At 39.1% G+C, this 17,958-nt stretch overlaps 1 protein-coding gene across 2 annotated transcripts in view; it reads left to right on the forward strand.

Annotated features, from left to right (window-relative positions):
* Nucleotides 1-74: 74 nt before the first annotated feature.
* LOC308479969 (serine/threonine-protein phosphatase 4 regulatory subunit 1-like) overlaps nucleotides 75-17,958 on the forward strand; it is a 38,346-nt gene continuing 20,462 nt past the window's right edge. The window contains exons 1-7 of one of the 2 annotated variants that reach the window (XM_081011087.1): nucleotides 75-149; nucleotides 521-565; nucleotides 10,100-10,232; nucleotides 11,333-11,439; nucleotides 11,802-11,944; nucleotides 13,726-13,872; nucleotides 17,360-17,467. In XM_081011087.1, the coding sequence (XP_080867213.1) occupies nucleotides 143-149; nucleotides 521-565; nucleotides 10,100-10,232; nucleotides 11,333-11,439; nucleotides 11,802-11,944; nucleotides 13,726-13,872; nucleotides 17,360-17,467 (690 nt within the window). In that variant the 5' untranslated portion in view covers nucleotides 75-142. The remainder of the gene's footprint in view (nucleotides 150-520; nucleotides 566-10,099; nucleotides 10,233-11,332; nucleotides 11,440-11,801; nucleotides 11,945-13,725; nucleotides 13,873-17,359; nucleotides 17,468-17,958) is intronic. The other variant, XM_081011088.1, reaches the window with a different exon arrangement.

Below are 17,958 nucleotides of genomic sequence, written 5' to 3' on the forward strand. Positions count from 1 at the left end.
TGGTTCAGTGGCGGGTCAGGCTGGAGCGCTGAGGCGGCGGGGCGTCGGGCCGCCGCCGCTGCTGCTCCTCCTCCTCGGCCCGGTCCCTCCTCTCCCTCCTCCGCCGCTCTCCTCCCTCCTCCTCGCCCAGGACCATTTCAAAATGGCCGGTAAGTGGCTTTCGCTCCTGCTGCTCCTTCGTGCGGGGTGTGAGGCGCGCAAGGGCTCTCTCTGGTTTATGTCGTTTTTAAAAAAATGGTTTTTCTTTTTTTTATTATTATTATTGTCATGTGCCTTGTCTTTTTTCCTTAAAAACACACATCAGAGGGTGCTTAAGCGCGGCGCAAGCGTCGGCCCTCTTTTGCTGGCTTGTTTGCGGATGATGATGATCGTGTATATTTATTTATTTTTAAAATGTATATATATATATTTCCGACTCCTCTCCAAGGGAAAGAAAACGCACCAACCCCCTGTGTCTTCTCTCTCTTTCTTTCTTCTCTCTCTCTCTTTCTCCATCTCTCTCTTTTGTTTCTGTTTGTAGGGATCCCTTTGTATTTTGTGGATTTGCAGGATGACTTAGATGATTGTGAGTACGGTAACTGTTTTCATTTTGGTTTTTTTTTTTTTTTTAAGAAAAGGGGGGAAAGTAGGAATGAAATCGCCACGTATCTTTATTATCTTCCTTTTGAAAGGTCCCTTATCTTCCTCCTCACGTCCTTCCCAAGATTATGGGTATGGGGGGAAAGGATGGCAAAGATGGTGATTTCCCAGCCACGGGGACACCCCCACTTCCAACCCCCGGCTTTCACCGTTAAGGGGATTTGTTATTTTTAGAAGAAAAAATAAAATGCATTTTAAAACAGGGAGCTTTGATTTGATTCTGCTTACTACGATCCGAAGTAAGTGCCTTTTCTAGACCACATTGGCGGAGACAATGTAGTAGTTCTGACAGGTAGACTGTCAAGTGTGTTTCTGTTTTGTTTTGACCACTCAGAGGAGATGCAGATTTTTATTTTATTTTTTGCTTTAATTATAAGGCTGTTAGAGAATATTTTTAAATATATGCATATATTTAAGACATGGTGAGAGTTTGGCAGAATATTGATAGGGGAGGAGATGCAGCCTCCCCTCCCCCTTTTTAATGGCTGGTTAAAAAGTGGAGTCGGTTGTTGTTGTTTTTGCTGTTCATGGAAACAAATGACTCAGAATTTTATTTTATTTTTAACATACTCTGTTAAAATATTTAGCATTTAGTATGTATAGTGGTGATTGTGAACATATTAGGATTTCCAGATGAGATGGGGGCGGGGGGAGTACACATTCATTCAGGTCAGCATAAGCTTATCATGTGCCAAATAAGCAACATCATTGGTGTATTTAAGAAAACAAAGCTGTATTTAAGAAAACAAATCTCATCTGGATATGTTAGCATTGTGAAATGCCTGACAGAAAAAATTTATGCAGTAGCAAATATATTAGAAGAAAACATCCAGCTGCAGCTGTCATTTGAAGGAGCTGTTCTTTGATGAATGCAAACCTAGCATAGCTTTGTTCCATCTTGTCTTGCAGAAACTTCAGTTGGGCAATGTATAGTCTAGATAGATTTTTGTAAGGACACTTATTGCTTAGGTAAATCAGCAGACGTGATACAAGGATGCATGTGCAGATAGCTCTGAGCTTTGCATTGTTCACTTTGTTTCCATTTGCATATGACTTTTGTTCAGAAATAGCTAGTCCTTGAGATTATCTTGCTTCCTTATTGATCATGCTGAATTCTGGAAAGCTTTCCTATATGCTGTACAAAAGCAGGGACCAAAGGGGATCAAAAACTTCCTAAACATAACTCATTGACCACCCAGTGTGGCTGGGGCAACCCAGACAGATGAGCAGAGTATAAATAATAAAATGAAATGAAAAGGAGTTGACTTCCTGGTACTGAAACTTGACAGAGGTAATGAATAATGGTAATCTGCAAACCCTTCAGGACTAGGAGCATTTCTAGCATTTGAAAAAAGCACCCAGGACAGGCTAGAAGTTTAATGCTAATGTTCCCTAATAACTGATTCTTACATGAGAGCTGGTCAACACATGGATAGTCTCCAGGCAGCTTTGGTAGGGAAATAATACACATTACAGTATGTGGGGAAGTCGTGCACTGAGCTGCTTCATTACATGACTAGGAAGACATGGTGTCAAATTTTGGCTGTCAGGAAATTTAATGTCAAATCATTCATCTAAGCCTACCTCATAGGGTTGCTGTGAGGATAAAATGTTGAATGCCTCAAGCACTCAGTCCTCAGCTCCTTAGGATAATAAAAGCTATAGTTTCTACTTGATGGTAGTTATGTGAGAATCCACTCTTTATGAGTTGTTTTAGAGTCAGATTTGTTGAGGTGACTATGACCTTCAGTTATCGCATTGTAACTTTCATGCTTTTTACGTTTGTCATGCAATATGATGCTTTCAAATGACAGTATTTCCACTGGATGCAATTTGAGTCTTGAGCTATATGCGCTGTTGCTCTATTAAAATTGATAATCAATTGTGTGAGTTTTAGATGAGGAAGTAATTAATCAGTTACGTGCCACATTGATTCCACCCCTTGTGTCTACATCTGGTCTTAGATAGGGGAGAAGGTAGCAAATATTGAAATAAGACTGCTTAAGTGCTAGGAGTATGAAGCCCTACTGGGAACAAGATGGTGATGGTTGACCCCCATCGCTGGAACTACAAAAAATTGCTGTTACTGAGGTCTGTCTCCATCCTTAGGCCAAACACATAGGTAGAAAATGGGGATCAAGAGAAATTTGGCAATTGTACATTAGCAGAGCTGAAAATTAATGTTTGGTGGTGTGCTAGATAAAAAGTCATCACAAGCCAAATTAAGTTTCTCTACCTAGCATTTAGAGGGGACGTTCTCTTGGGGAATCTCATATTTGTGGTAATACAGTAATAATAATTTTATTATTTGTACCCCACCTATATGACTGGGGTGCCTCAGCCACTTTGGACAGTATGAGTCGTTTTAGAGTGACTACATTAAGTATCTTTCAAGTCTCACAAAAAGTCAAGGTATCTGTGATAGCTCATAATAAACTTTCCAGATTCCATCTTAAAAGATAGCAACCAACTCTGCCAGCCCCCAACTGCCCTGGTTTATCATCCAGCCTGATGAAGAGTTATAGAGAACTTGAAAGACAGCACACTATTTTGTGATATTTTGGTTTTGCCTAATAAAGATTTCGGAACTTGTTTTGTAGGCCAGCATGGTGGCACTGCGGGTTAAACCACAGAGCCTAGGACTTGCTGATCAGAAGGTCGGTGATTCGAATCCCTGCAACGGGGTGAGCTCCCGTTGCTCAGTCCCTGCTCCTGCCAACCTAGCAGTTCGAAAGCATGTCAAAGTGCGAGTAGATAAATAGGTACCACTCCGGCGGGAAGGTAAACGGCGTTTCCATGCGCTGCTCTGGTTCTCCAGAAGCGGCTTAGTAATGCTGGCCACATGACCCGGAAGCTGTACGCCGGCTCCCTCGGCCAATAAAGCGAGATGAGCGCCGCAACCCCAGAGTCTGTCACGACTGGACCTAATGGTCAGGGGTCCCTTTACCTTTATGGCTCTCTTTACTTTTTGTATGTATTGGATTGCATTCTGTGTCGTTTTCACCATTGCAGGAAGTTGGCCTAGATAACCCTTGGGGTCCCTTGCAACTCTATAATTCCTTAATTTCTTTTTTAATGTGCTTGTTGTCTTGTCCAAAATTGCCAGCTCTTAGTTACTTGGAAGGAGAACTTGATTGTGAAATAATTTTTTGATTCTTCTTGTTTCCATTTATAATGACATCCTTACTTACAGCAGAAAAGCTGCCAACTCTAGCTAGCTATTTTCATGAGAGTCTTGTGACTTGAAAAGTAAAAATAGTAGAAATCCTGGCTCCTGTTTGTTTCAATAGAAATTATATCCCCTAGTTACAGTCAAAAACTTGACTTCAATGTGCCACAGCCATAAAATTTGAAGTCCTAAAAAGAACCTATCATTTGTTTGTAACATCAGTTTGTAACTTTATTAGATGGATACTGAAAGAACTTCTAAATGCAATCTCGGAATCTCTGTTTGCAATTTTGGGAAATTCTTGGAGAACAGGTGAAGTTCCATGAGATTGAAAGCAGACAAATGCCCCCATCTTCAAGGTGGGATGTGTGAAGGTTGCAGGCAACTGCTGACTAGACAGTCTGACATTGATAGCTGAAAAGGTTCCTGAGTGAATCATTTAAGTAGTTAGTCTGCTAACATTTGGTTGCTATGATTACAAAACACTACCAGGGGTTTCTCAAGAATACGTCATACCAAGCTTTTTTTTTTTTTTTTTTTTTTTTTAAATTGTTACTAGCTTGCTAAACAAGGGAATGCTGTGGATGAAATATTAGCAAGGTTTTCAATGAAGCTCAATATGATAACTCTTGCTGGCAAGCTGGTAAAATCTGGATTAGATGATGCTATAGTTAGATGGATTTGTAGCTAGTTGAGAACTACAGGTAACTGACCATTGAGTGTACTGTATAAGCAAAATCCCTGAAATGGGTCCCCTATTGCCATATTGAGAATTGAGACTAGGAGGTCACTTACTTGCCACCTGTTGAGTTCAGATTTGCTAGACATGGGCTGAGGATGCTTTAGGGAAGGGATGGACTGATGCAGCCCTTGAAGCTTCTGAAGGTTCTACCAAATGTTAATCAAGATAAGGTAAAAAACTTTTCATTTGTAAGAAAAAGGGGATGCTTTCTCTTTTTAAGATATATCTAGGCTTTAAATCTTGTGTTGGATTTTCTGCATAATACCCTGGCAATGCATACACATATATGTTCTGTAGCCATGCAGTGCTTATGACTTGAGGGCATCAGTTTTATTTATAGATCCTGTTTATTCATTTTTGTGACAAAAACACTATGTGTTTTTAGGAGATATGGTTTTGAACTGCATGACTAAATGGGTGTCTTTTTAATTTCATGATTATGTGGCACAGTCACAAAGCAGTCAAATCCATATAGCATATGCAAGTGTGTAGGAACTATTCGAGCTTTTTATAGTCCCAATTTACTGATACAAATTTGTTTTCTGCTCAGCATAAGAACAAGCTTGCATGACCATTGTTATGGTGGCTGTGCAGTGAAGCCACAAGTTGCTATAATGTTCAGTGGAAGAATTTACACTTCTGCATGCCAGTAACAGTTTGGGTATCTCTTTGTTGCAGGGCTCAGTGGACAAGATGATGATGATGTTGATGATAATTATACTATTATTAATTAAATTTGTATACCACCCTTCATCTGTAGATCTGATCACAGCATAAAAATACAAGATAGTAACAAGATTACTAATTTTTTTACTTCTAAATATACAAAAATGAACTTTCTTTCTGACTGGTTCCAGATGTCTCAAAAAAAGTCATGCAGCGCAATCATATGCACATTTATTCTGAAATACAGTATGTCCCACTGTATTCGGTTCAGCTTACTCCCAGATAAGACTGTATAGAATTGGGGCGGGAAATATTTTTTTATCCCAAGATTGCACTCAGTTCATTACAGTTCTTATTTTGCTCTAATGCGTCTTGTTCCTGCATATCTGTCATATTTGTAAATGTTACCATCATTCAGCCAGTATTTTAAAAAGGTTGCACAAATTCATTTTAGTAAAAGGGAAATTGTCAAAGGTTGATATCCTTCTGATTTAAAATCAGTTAAAACGGTTTACAATCTTGTATTTTTACATTGTTATAACCCACCCCCTAGGGACGCAGGTGGCACTGTGGGTTAAACCACAGAGCCTAGGGCTTGCCAATCAGAAGGTTGGCGGTTCGAATCCCCGTGATGGGGTGAGCTCCCATTGCTCGGTCTCTGCTCCTACCAACCTAGCAGTTTGAAAGCACGTCAAAGTGCAAGTAGATAAATAAATACCGCTCTGGCGGCAAGGTAAACGGCGTTTCCGTGTGCTTCTCTGGTTCGCCAGAAGCGGCTTAGTCATGCTGGCCACATGACCCGGAAGCTGTACGCTGGCTCCCTCAGCCAATAAAGCGAGATGAGCGCCGCAATCCCAGAGTCAGCCACGACTGGACCTAATGGTCAGGGATCCCTTTACCTTTACCTTTAACCCACCCCTGGGTCCTTCCTGCTTTACCTGCAGCTTCCACCGGCTTAATGTTTGTTTTATTTTTCCTTGTTTCTGGCTGCTTTCACCTGTGCTTTGGTTGCATTTCAATTAAGTTGTGGTCAGTATTGTGGAGCATGGGGTTGATACAGGCAGCACTGTACTGCTGTTTCCTCTTGGAGCTCCTGCCCTCTTTTGCATGATTCCAGCTTACTTTATCAGATGTTAGTAACAAAAGCAGGCTAATTTCCTTTCTTGGACTGCAATCATATACCCAATTACCTGGGAGTAAGTCCCATTCAACTTAATTGGACTTATTCCTGACTAGACATGAAGGGAAGAAGAACCTCAAGCCTGGGTGTCAAATATGTCCCTTGAGAGCACTCTGCTTGTCCCTTGGGTCTCTCCCAAGCCATGCCCCTCATTAGTCCTGCTGTGGACCCTCCTTGGGAGTTTTTAACTAGGAAGTATCCCTGAACTCTGGTAATACTTCTTGGGAGATAGAGCAGAATGTGTGAGTGCGTACAGAAACAAATTTACTGCACAAAGTTCCATCCATTTTTGCCTCCGGCTGTACTCACTACTAGCATGTGGGCCCCAGAAGATGGCATAGAAGGCTGGGAAAATTTCCTCACCTCTTGCTTAATGCTTCGGACCTTGGGGTGGGGGGAAGAGCTACCCTAAAATGGGACTGCATTTGTCACAAGGTTCTCCAGATATTCACCAATATTACTCTTTTTATTTCTTTTTTTGCATACGAATAGTGGTAATTTGGCAGTGAGGGGCTAAAAGGTGGGATATACATGTGGTAATTGGGCAGTGAGGGGCTAAAAGGTGGGATATACATGTTTTCACATATATAATAAATAAGTATTTGTAGACAGCAGCTGTAGCAGCACAGTGAAGTCCTAAGGCACCTTCCCTTAGAGATGGATTGAAACTGCCCCTGGTCTGGGGTGCTGCCATACTCTCATTTTCTACAAGGACAGAAAGAATGGCTGCAAAGACAGCTGTGTTTATCCACTTCTGTATTTCCTTTCCTAGAGTGAAAGAGGAAAGAGTGAGAATTTAGGCAGGAGTGCTACACAGCTCTGCTGTTTTCAGCAGATTGCTGTTGCTGGTTGCATTTGCCCTTTGCTTCCAGAGGCGCTTCCCCTAGCTGCATGGAGGTACGTAGTTTTGGCAAGCCTTCAGTACTGAAGGGTGGCAGGGGAAACCAAAACAGTTTGGCAGGATTTGTATGTTAGATTCTGGTTTTTCAGATGCGACATATGCCTGTTCTCTCTTCCCCACACCCAGATTTCTCCATTCTTTTTTTTAAGGAAAATTAACATCTAAGGTAGCTTTCACCTTGGTCAGCCATTTTGGCAACATAGTTTGCAAAGATGCTTAGCTACTGCATTTCACTCCTTTGTCCTGAGACATTATGGCAAAATCTTCTTTCCTTCATAATTTTGCCAACTAACAGCTTTTCCACTTTGTGCCTGCTTTGAAAAAGGTGACTCATTATCTTTCATTTTTTAAAAATCACACTGCAGTGGCTATATCATACCTATCTCTAGTGATTGTATTGGCTTCTCTCACATACAACACACATTTCTGGCTTTCAGATCTCTTACTCATCTGGTCCACCCATCCTGTTGGCTCCTATTTAAGACAAGAAATTGGGTTGGGTAATATTGGATTCCAACTTCTTAGGTTAGTTTCAAGGCATTAATTGTGTGCAGCTAGTTAAAACATGACATAGGTATGGGAAACATTTTCGTTATCTAACACTGTTTCTTGGCCTAATCTGGGAGTTGTATTTAAATAGTTCAGTTCCTCATTTTGTAACTAGTTGCAGACTTTGTATATCACCTAACAGATGTATATCTTTAAAGATCTGAAACCTTTCCATTGCATCTAAGTGTTCTTATCTGTCTGCCATTGTGAGAGAATGCATAGGCAGACATACTCATACATTCCAAACAGTATAGCATATCCCTCTTGTTTGGGAATTGCAATAGAGCACACTGGCTGGTACATCTGCATCTGGAACTCATTTTTAACTCTCCAGAGATGACAAAACAAGCACCTTATTTATTGCATTGTTAACCAAGTATAATTGGCTAGTTTTGCCTTTTACAACATGCACCTTTTTTTTTTTGGTCATACACAATAGAGATGTTTAAGTAATAATCAATTCAATAGCAGCAGGAAACACATTCTTTCCCTCCACTCCATACCTCAATTGACAGTTTTCCCTCCCCTACCCATAAATCAAAGCAAGAATCATGACATTTGCCTTTGTGAAAACTTCTAATGCAATTACAATAAGCAAACTAAGTTATACAAGGGGGTAGTGGTTGATCGGTTACAAACAAATTTTAAATATGGAGACCAGCAAGCAGAAACCTATTGTTAAAAATGTCAGCCTGAAGCTTTTCCTAAGTGTAACTGCCTGACCAGCTTCAGATGCCCTGTTCCCTATCCCATTATTAATTGAGGTTTGGGTGGTATAAAGAGCAAGGCCTTTTCAGTGGTGGCACCGAAATTTGGGAATGCCCTCACTGATTAGATGTATCAGGCTTCCTCTCTTCCATCATTTAGTTGACCATTTATTTTACACAGGTTTTCAATGTTTGCTATTTAGTTTGTATTGGCCAAAGCATTTTTTATTTTATTTTTTGCATTAGTTGTGGATTTTGAAATTGTGTGTTTGATCTCTCCCCCCCCCCGCCCCCATTTATTGCTTTGTTTGTATCTTTCTTAAGCTTCTTTGGAAATAAATAAATAATCACAAGTTTGCTTGAGTAGGGGAGTTTCTCAGACAGAAATATACTGGTCAGACAGAGGATCCTTTAAGTGAGGAAGTGATAGCCAAAAACGTGATCAGATAAATTCCTGGGTCAAATTTCACTTTAGCCAGGAGTTTATTAAGTTGCCTTATGCAAACCATTATCTCCAGTCCACACCTGCTGTATGGAGATAAAAATGCTGCCTTTTCTTACAGGTTTGTTGTAAGGATAGTTGAGGTTGTATATAAACTCCACCGAACAGTCAAAAAGTACTGTGCAAATACTGTTCTTAGCTGTTATGGTTCAAATCTGATTTGTGAATCGGTGTTCATGAATAAGCAGGGTTAGAAGCTGAGATATGAAAGCTAGGAGCTAAATGGCACCTTAAACCAAGGTTATGGGAGCAACAACGGAATGTCTAGGCGTGCTTTTTTATTAAAAAGAATGCAAAGCTGAAAATGAATGAACTGCAACTAAAATATTATGTTCATTTTTCACATAGTTTAGTCCTTCCCCTTCCCACCCCCCTAATATTCTTAAGAGGTTTCTTCTCCAGTTTTCAGAGAGTAACTGGTAGTGGGAGGGCAGAAAAAGGTCCTCCTTTCCTTCCACTCTGCAGTTTTAATCTGAAATCTAAGGCACAGTACTGCACCAAGAGCTCAGAAACTGTTTGTGCTAATGAAATTCCCTGTCACAAAATGCAGCTAGAATAATGAGAGTTTCAAACACTGTGAAGAAGCTTTGGATATGTTTGGTCCAAATAAAGATATAAAACAGATGTAATAAGATAAATCAGGAGGATATTATGGTATCAGTATATTAGTAACTGAAATGTATATATCTTTTAGTGCCTCACTGAACAACTTTTCCAACTGTCTGACTTTAGAGAATCCCTTTAAATTCAAACTTTTTAAAAAGTTGTAAATTGCGTGTTGACCCCTTTATTTCCAAGTTCATTCCAGTCTTACCAAGCCAGTCTCTACACTAATAAGAGCTAGTTACAGCATGTGAATTCCTTAAAAGTTTTATCACATATCTCATTAGTTTAGGCTTTAAGAAGTGCCAAAGGTTGTGAAAATTGGCAACCTTGTTATTTTTTGTGGATTAGATTTAAAGACTTAAGGTTTCCCCACTAGAAAAATTTGGTGCTGATAATTTATTTTTTCCTTGCTTACATGCTACTTTTCTTCCCTTCAAGTTGGGTTTGAAGACTATGGACCAGATTGTGATAGCATGAGGATAACTGCATTCTTGGACATTCCAGGACAGGATAACTTGGCTCCGCTTGCACGTCTGGAAAAATATGCTTTTAGTGATAATATATTTAACAGGTAACAATGCAAATAATTATGCAAATGTTGTCATGTTCATTTTTCTCTCCTTTTCATAGATGTTCAGTGCAGGTAATATTCTTATTATAGGATTTAATCACATATATTTTTAAGAATAATATTGTGTTGTATTAATGTAGTATATTCAGTGTTTCTGTTCAGTAGGTTGAACTCCCCACATTCTTAGAATGGGGTAGCAAGCTTCTGCCACCAACCACTGCCCTCAAACAATTTTTCTTTCTCCACATCCCAGCCTGACTTCATTCTCTTCCTTTTAATTTCCTCTTTTTAGCTGTTTCCCTGTAATTTGCTTTTTATTTACTTTGTAAATTGTATGCACTGCTTGATTGTAAAGAAAAAACCTTCAGATAGGTGGGGAGGTAAAACCTTTATTACATCCATAAGCGCCCCCCCCCCCAAGCGTCTGCTATCTTGGCACGTTGTGCCCACCAACCAATAGCCTTTTTTTAAAAAAATAGCTAAGTGGATGTACCCCTCTGGCTCTCATGCAATTTGAACTCTGATTCCTTGGTATAATTTGCTTAGCTTTTTGAACAGCACAGCTTCAAATGTTTTCTATGGTCGGAGTGGGCCAGAAGCGGAGAAGGGAATCAGGGCAAAGGGGAAGATGCAGTGAATGAAGCCATATTCCCATTCTCTAGGGTTGCCATATTTCAAAAAGTGAAAATCCAGACACAAAAGTTGCTGAGCTTTTTTTCTTTCTTTTTCTTTTTTTCTTTAAGCGATTTCTGCCCAGACATATGGCAACCCTACCATTCTCCAAACTCCAGTAGTATCAGAGCAAAGCACCAGCCACAACAAGATGTTTAAAGACGTAATTATAGGTTATACTTAGTACAACCCTATGACATGTTTTCATATTTTTCCGAACAGTGAACATTGTGGCCAACTTTTGCTTCTGTTATGTAAATCTCCAAGCTGCACTATGTTGCATTACATTGTAAATATTTAAAAAGTCACCTTACGTCAGTAGACCACCCACACATGGAACTGATCAGATTCCACTGTTTTATATTGCTCACAATGCTTGGGTTACATATTTCTTCTTCTTATTATTTTCAAAAACATTGCCTTTACAGGCAAATCATTGCCAGGGGTCTACTTGATGTCTTTCGAGATTTCAGTCACAATGAAGAAGATTACTTGACAGTAATGGCAATAGTGGTCCGACTGGCTGAAGATACAGGTGAGAGTTCCAGTTCTTTCTTGATATACTATTGCATATGGTTGTTTGCATGGTCCATCTAGATCAGCCAGGTTTTGACTACCAGTGGCTCTCTGGAGTTGCAAACAGGAAACTCTCAGATCTCTACTTGAAGATAGCTGGATTGAATCTATGATCTTCTGCATGTGAAGTATTTTCTTTAGCTCACATTGCTAAAAATGAATTTATTGTCCTGTGCCACTATTAAGTTCTGTAATTCCAAAAGATTTTGCTGCTTATATAGAAGTTGCTATATTCAAATGCAGGACATTCTGTTCATTGAATGCATATGTTTACCACTTTCAAATCAACTAACATTGTTACTTTATTCTCTAAATCCCCAGAGCCTACTGTACGGACAGAATTAATGGAGCAGATACCACCCATTGCTATTTTTCTACAGGAGAGTAGACCAAACTTTCCTACCTCCTTTTCTGAATACCTTATGCCTATTGTGGTGAGATATCTCACAGATCCAAATAACCAGGTAAAAAAATTCTGGACTTAAGATTGTTATCCAGTGTAATAACAATGACTTCAATTGGAGACCCTTAATTAGACAGTGGCAAACTGTGATTTAACAAGAATGAGCTGTGGTGAGCCTTAGGCTCATACGCTCCCTTGTCCTCCTCTGCATAGCAGTGAGGAGCAATTTGAAAGCTTTAGCTTTTGTTTTAGATTAACCAATTTATTGTGACATCCAAACCTGGGCAAACTGTGGTTAACTATGGTTTGTTGAAACAAGCCAGCTTCAAAAAATAGTTCATGAAGCTAGCTTGTTTCAATAAACAATAGTTCAGAGTTTGGATTGCCATTAATCGGAAAAAAAGTTCAAGTTTCCGAGCTCATCCTTTCTGTGCAATGGAAGGAGAGTGCACTAGCCCAAGACTTGCTATGGCTTCTTCTCATAAACTAAGGCATAATTTTTTGTTATGTTTACATTTTTTAAAAAATCAATAAAATGCTAAACAAAACCAATACAGTTTTCAATGTCTGCTTAAAGAGAATTATAAAGAAATGGGGCTGTCAATGAAAAGGCCCTGTGTCTGGTACCTGCTAGTCTGCTTGGTGGTAGGGGCCTCCGAGGATAATCTCAGAACCCAAGGAGGTTCACATGGGAGCTGATGCCAAACTATTTAGGGATTTAAAAGTCAAAACCACCACTTTAAATTGAGCTGAGAAACAAATAGGCAGTCAGTGCAACTGGCACAGTATTAAATATATTAGCAAGTTGGAATTCCTTCTCAGGTGGTAGCTGTTTCTGCAGATGTAAGAGGCTTGTTTATATCATTAGAGTATATGAGATAGTTCTAGGGTGGATTGATTTAAGGTTGTTGCCATCATAATAAATAACAGTTATATAGATAAGTGAGGAAACCCCCATTTTTAGTCCTGCACTCTTGCTATTTTCCTTGAGTCATATTCAGGTTCTTGCATTAGATTTGTTACATCTCCTACCCAAGGTAATAGCTTTTTTCTACCATCTTAAATTAAGTGATGATGTGACAAAAGCTCTTAATTTTTTTTGTCAACTTTGTGTTAAATATGTATTCTGTAGTTGAACTCTTTTGTAATGTTTTATTTTGAAATCTTTAAGATAATATTTTAGTTTTCTGTTAATTTTGTTGCTTTGACTGTATACTCTATATTTGACTTTCTTCAGAAATGTTTGATTCTGGATTGTATTATTGATGTTTTAATATGCTGTAAACTGCTTTGAGATTTTTCTTAAAAATATAAAGCGGTAGAGAAAAGAAATTAATAATAATAATAATAATAATAATAATAATAATAATAAATTAGCATAGGGAGGTGGTCATTTGTAGCTCTGATATACTCTTTAAAGCAAGTGTACAAATCTAAGATAGATGTGAGTTTGGAGGTTATCTTTCAATAACTGTTCAGGAAATGACTGTTCCTGAACATTTCCAATTTAATATATCTAAATGAGCGTGTGTGAAGGCCACAATAAGCAATCTTTCTAGCTAGCAGGAAACCTTATCTAGCAGTTCTAGTGTATGGATGTAACTCTGGTGCTCACATGTATTCTGTGTGAGCTAGATTGAGTTGAATCTGAGATGACCTTTTTCACAGTGCCCTTATAATAATACTTTTACAAACAAAAGGCAGTGTGATAAGTTATCAAATGCAGAAGAACATGAAATTAGCTTTTCTGATTTTCAGTGCTGCTGCTACTGCAACATTTCTTGCATATTGGGGGAAAATTCTTTCTTACTGGTTTTCATTTTATCCTTTGTACATTGATAGGTTAGAAAAGCAAGCCAGGATTCACTACTCATACTACTGGAACAAGGTCTTATCGGTCAATATGATATTGAAAATAAAGTGTGTCCAATCCTGTTAGATCTTTCTGCTCCTGAGAGTGATGATGAATACAAAGTAGAAGCTGTAAACGTAAGTAGCAGTTGTCTTTCATTTGGAAATTCTTCTAAATTTGCAGTAGGGAACAAAGTCCTCTATCTACCATCTGTACAAAGTTTGTACATCTGTACAAAGTTAAATAACTGAAGACTATACAGGTGTAATTCAATCTTTGTTATTGGCTTCTTATTCTTGACTGGTCTAGTTTTAAATTTGTTGTTTAAGTGACGATACAGTGAAGGAGAGAGAGAGGAGTAAAGGATGTGCCAGATGTGCTTGAGTCGGTATGAGCCACATGACCAGGCTTAGCCCCTGTTGACCTCACCCTACAGGTGAAGTGAGTTCTAAGGTGAATAAGGGAAGAGGAAATGTGGCACTTGTAGGATAATCTCTTTATTGGACTTTCTGAGTACAAGAGTGCTCATCCTTTTTAGCATTCGGGTGTCAAGCTGGTAATGTGAGGAGGGCCTCTGTGTAGGTGTACTAGAGCAGGGGTTGGCAAACTAAGGTTCATGGGCTGGATCAGGCCCAATTGCCTTCAGGATCTGGCCCGCGGACTCTGGATTGGCATGGGGATTCTTTTCGTTCGGGCTGTGCCATTTCCCCCCTTGCGTCATTCCATTTCCCCCCTCTCCCTCACAAACACCGCGGTGGCGTCTCCTCCCTCCCTCCTCCTGGCTTCTCCCCGCCCTGCCTAGAGGAGGAAGGGGGCTGGGCTGAGCTAGCTGAGCGCCATTTTAAGCAGCCCCTCTACAGAGCCAGCTCTTTCACGCCGCTCATCTTCCCTCCGCCACCTGGTGCTCCTGTGGGCCAGAGAGCGGAGCGAACGAGCTTGCTCTGCCTACCCACGAGAAGCAGCAGCAGCAGTGGTGGTGGCAGCCCCAGGGAAGGTAAGCGCAACAGCTGGAGGTGGGGGTGGGGGGTGGGGAGGATGACTACTTGCCCCCCTCGCCTCTTCTTCCAGCTCCCCCCCACAGTGCCGCTTCTCCAGCCCACCACAAGAACTGAGGGACAGTGGAGCGGCCACGGCTAAATTTTTTTGCCAACCCCTGTACTAGAGGGACCGAAAATTATCTTTGACTGAGAGGTGTAGCTTAAAAACAAACACACAAGAACACTTAAAAAAAAAAAAAAAGCCTATGGAGGGCATTCCACAATGATGAGGCCACTGCAGAAGAGCCAATTTCTTTGCCTCCATATTGCTTACTAAAAGAACCCACTCATAAAATTTATCTCTTGGAAGGATCTATCAATCATTTTTTCTGAGTCACAAATCAACTCCTTTTTCACACATTACTTTCAGCACAAGCTGCTTGCCACCTGCTGTGTCACCCTCATGAATATTCTGTGACCTGCAAATAGTTTACAGTCCACCATTGCAAATTGTTGATCTAGAGTTTAGAGATGGGTCATATCCGCACATTACAGTAAGCCATAAACCTTGCTTATCTTGCACAAGTGAAATTTAGCTGGTGTTGTGAGAAAACAACTCTAGCTTAGTGTTACAGCTAAACCAGAGATTGTGCTTGTTTTCCTCCCAGCAAACTGTAGTTAATAAACTAAGAGCATACTTTAACCGGAGATCATAGTTTGTTGGGACCCCTGGTTTCTCTGTAATGCTATGCCATGGACCACAGTTTGTTTCCTCCCATCACAGGAGTAGAGGTGAACCCATAGTTATGATTTACAATGACATGCAAACATGACTATTGAGTCTGTAGGAGCTTGAAGTATTTTTAAGTATTAGTATTCGTATCTCCTCCTGCTTTCCTTTTAAAAAAGAGGAATCCTAGATTAATGTCAACAAAACACAGTTGTTCTGAAAGCACATTGAAATATGTTGTCAAATTTAAAAAGTCTAAGTAAGTTCCAACATAACGGACACTGGCAGCCACAAAACAGACCACTTATTCGCATAAGAACTGTATATCAGCCTCAGTATTAGTTTTCAGTTGCTCTTCGGCTGCAGAAATTTAAGAAGAACTGGGCATGTTATACTCTCTTTCCTTGGCTCTGAAGTCACTGCTGTGTGGTGTTATCTTAACCTGTTATCCATCAAAATTGTTATATTCCAGTTCAGTTAAACCCACAATGGACCAATAATATAACTGTTTGGAGGAAAAGGTCAAAATACGGAAAAAGTGTTATTTTATTTTCCAGCTGCTAAAAGAATTAAACTGAAAGAAAATATAATCCTTCCAAGTAGTCACATATAGTCCTATTAATGGGTTATAAATTCCAGCATTAAAATATTTGGCAATTTTCCCTGAAGGTACTATCTTAAAGCTATGTTTCTTCTTGATGTGGTGTCCAAAAATCTATAGCATTATTGCTTCTTTTAAATTTATACTTGACTATAAATAGTTGCTTAAATTTTCTAATTCCTAAGTGTATTGAGTTCTTCAGATCATTTGCAAGAAATCTGTTGTGTATCCACAAAATGTGAACATTCGTAATTTCATTTTACCATGGCTGTCTGACACTTCACCCATAAAATGACTTTACCAGCTAGACTACAGTTTCTTGTTTGGGAGTTGCTTAGGCCAATTTCCAATGTAGCATCTGAAGGCCCTATGTCTTTTTCAAGGACTGACAATTCCATTAAAGTCAGAATAGGATAATGTTCTCAAAGTTCTTTCTTTGCATTCAGTCACAGTGACTGAACCATTTGAGAAGGAAGCTGTGATTTTTAATAACCATATGCTTTTAAATATATTCTATAAACATATTGAGACTTAAAAAAAAAACAACCCAGCAAAGTTTAGGAGTCTTGTATTTACAATATTTGAATGAACTTTTGTGGTATTGGCAATTTAATAATTTTACAAGAGTCTTGGGATAGGTAGTACATTCATGCAGTGTAACATTTTTTAAATGTTTATTTTTAGAAAATGTTCTAATTCTTAATGTTTGAGAAAAAAACTGATTCTGCTTTTGGAAAAGGTGTTATAGTCAAAGATGCACAGAAATTATTTGGTTTGCTCTGAGGGATGGGAGGCTTTTATGGGTGGAAAAAAGGGGAACTGAATGTTCACTGTCTGCTAAATTTATACCCTGATTTTAATCAAAAATTGGTTCCTAAGCAAGGCCTTTCCATTGGCTGAACTCAGAAACTAGCAACATTTGGCTCCTTTTCTCCTTTGAACTCTTTCTAATCCAACTGGTTGTTACAAGAAATCTTTAACAAAGAACTAGCAGCTGAGTTTGCTTTCTCTCTCTCCCCACTTCCTGTCCCCTTTACTTCTGTGCTATGCTTTTTAGATTGTAAGCCTAAGGACAGGGGCTATCTTACTACTGATATTTGTAAGCTGTTCTACGAGCTTTTTCTTTTTTCTGAAAAGTGAGGAAAAATTGCTTTAACCAAATAAATAAGTAAATATCTGCTGAATTTGATTTCTAAGCCATAAGAAGTTCATATACAGAAGTCACATTGTCTAACATAATTTTTAACAGAACTGCTAAGTTTCAAGAGGAGAACTTTAAATGGAGAGAAAGAATTGAGATATTTTTCCCCTATTAGATAATCTGCAAAATGGCTTCTATGGTGAATAAATCAACCGTTGAACAGTTGCTGCTTCCCCGATTCTGTGAGCTCTGTGGTGATGGGAAACTCTTTCAAGTCCGGAAGGTTAGTGCTTATTATTTAACACTTATTTGTGCATCTACATTAGAATTTATCTGTTCAAATTTGGAGGTTAAATTATCTTCATCTGTAAGTACCAGTAAAACTCAGTGTGTTTCTCTCGTCTCTCTGTGTGTATGCCGTTAAAGAGCAACGTTTTCTTTTTCATATATTGGCCAAAATATAGATTCCACTTTAGTGAAATGTACAGGTAACTCGCAACTTACACTTATTTAAAATAAGTTCTTGCATCTTTACACCTGTTGCTGAAAAATAATAATTGCAAGATTGCTGTTCTGGCTTTACATGGTTTTGCTTATACACACAATGATGAGGAATGTAACCCCACGTAAGTTGTGAGTTACCTGTACATAAAGTTAATCATGTACTTGTGCTTTCTTGAATAAGGGCCACAGAATTGATGATCCTATATTTCCTTTCAGTCATTTCCTGCTTATCACACATTCTCTATTAAATGTGTTGAGCAGCTGTTAGTA

Source organism: Podarcis pityusensis (genome assembly GCF_964106645.2).
Source record: "Podarcis pityusensis genome assembly, chromosome: 6".
Taxonomy (NCBI): domain Eukaryota; kingdom Metazoa; phylum Chordata; class Lepidosauria; order Squamata; family Lacertidae; genus Podarcis; species Podarcis pityusensis.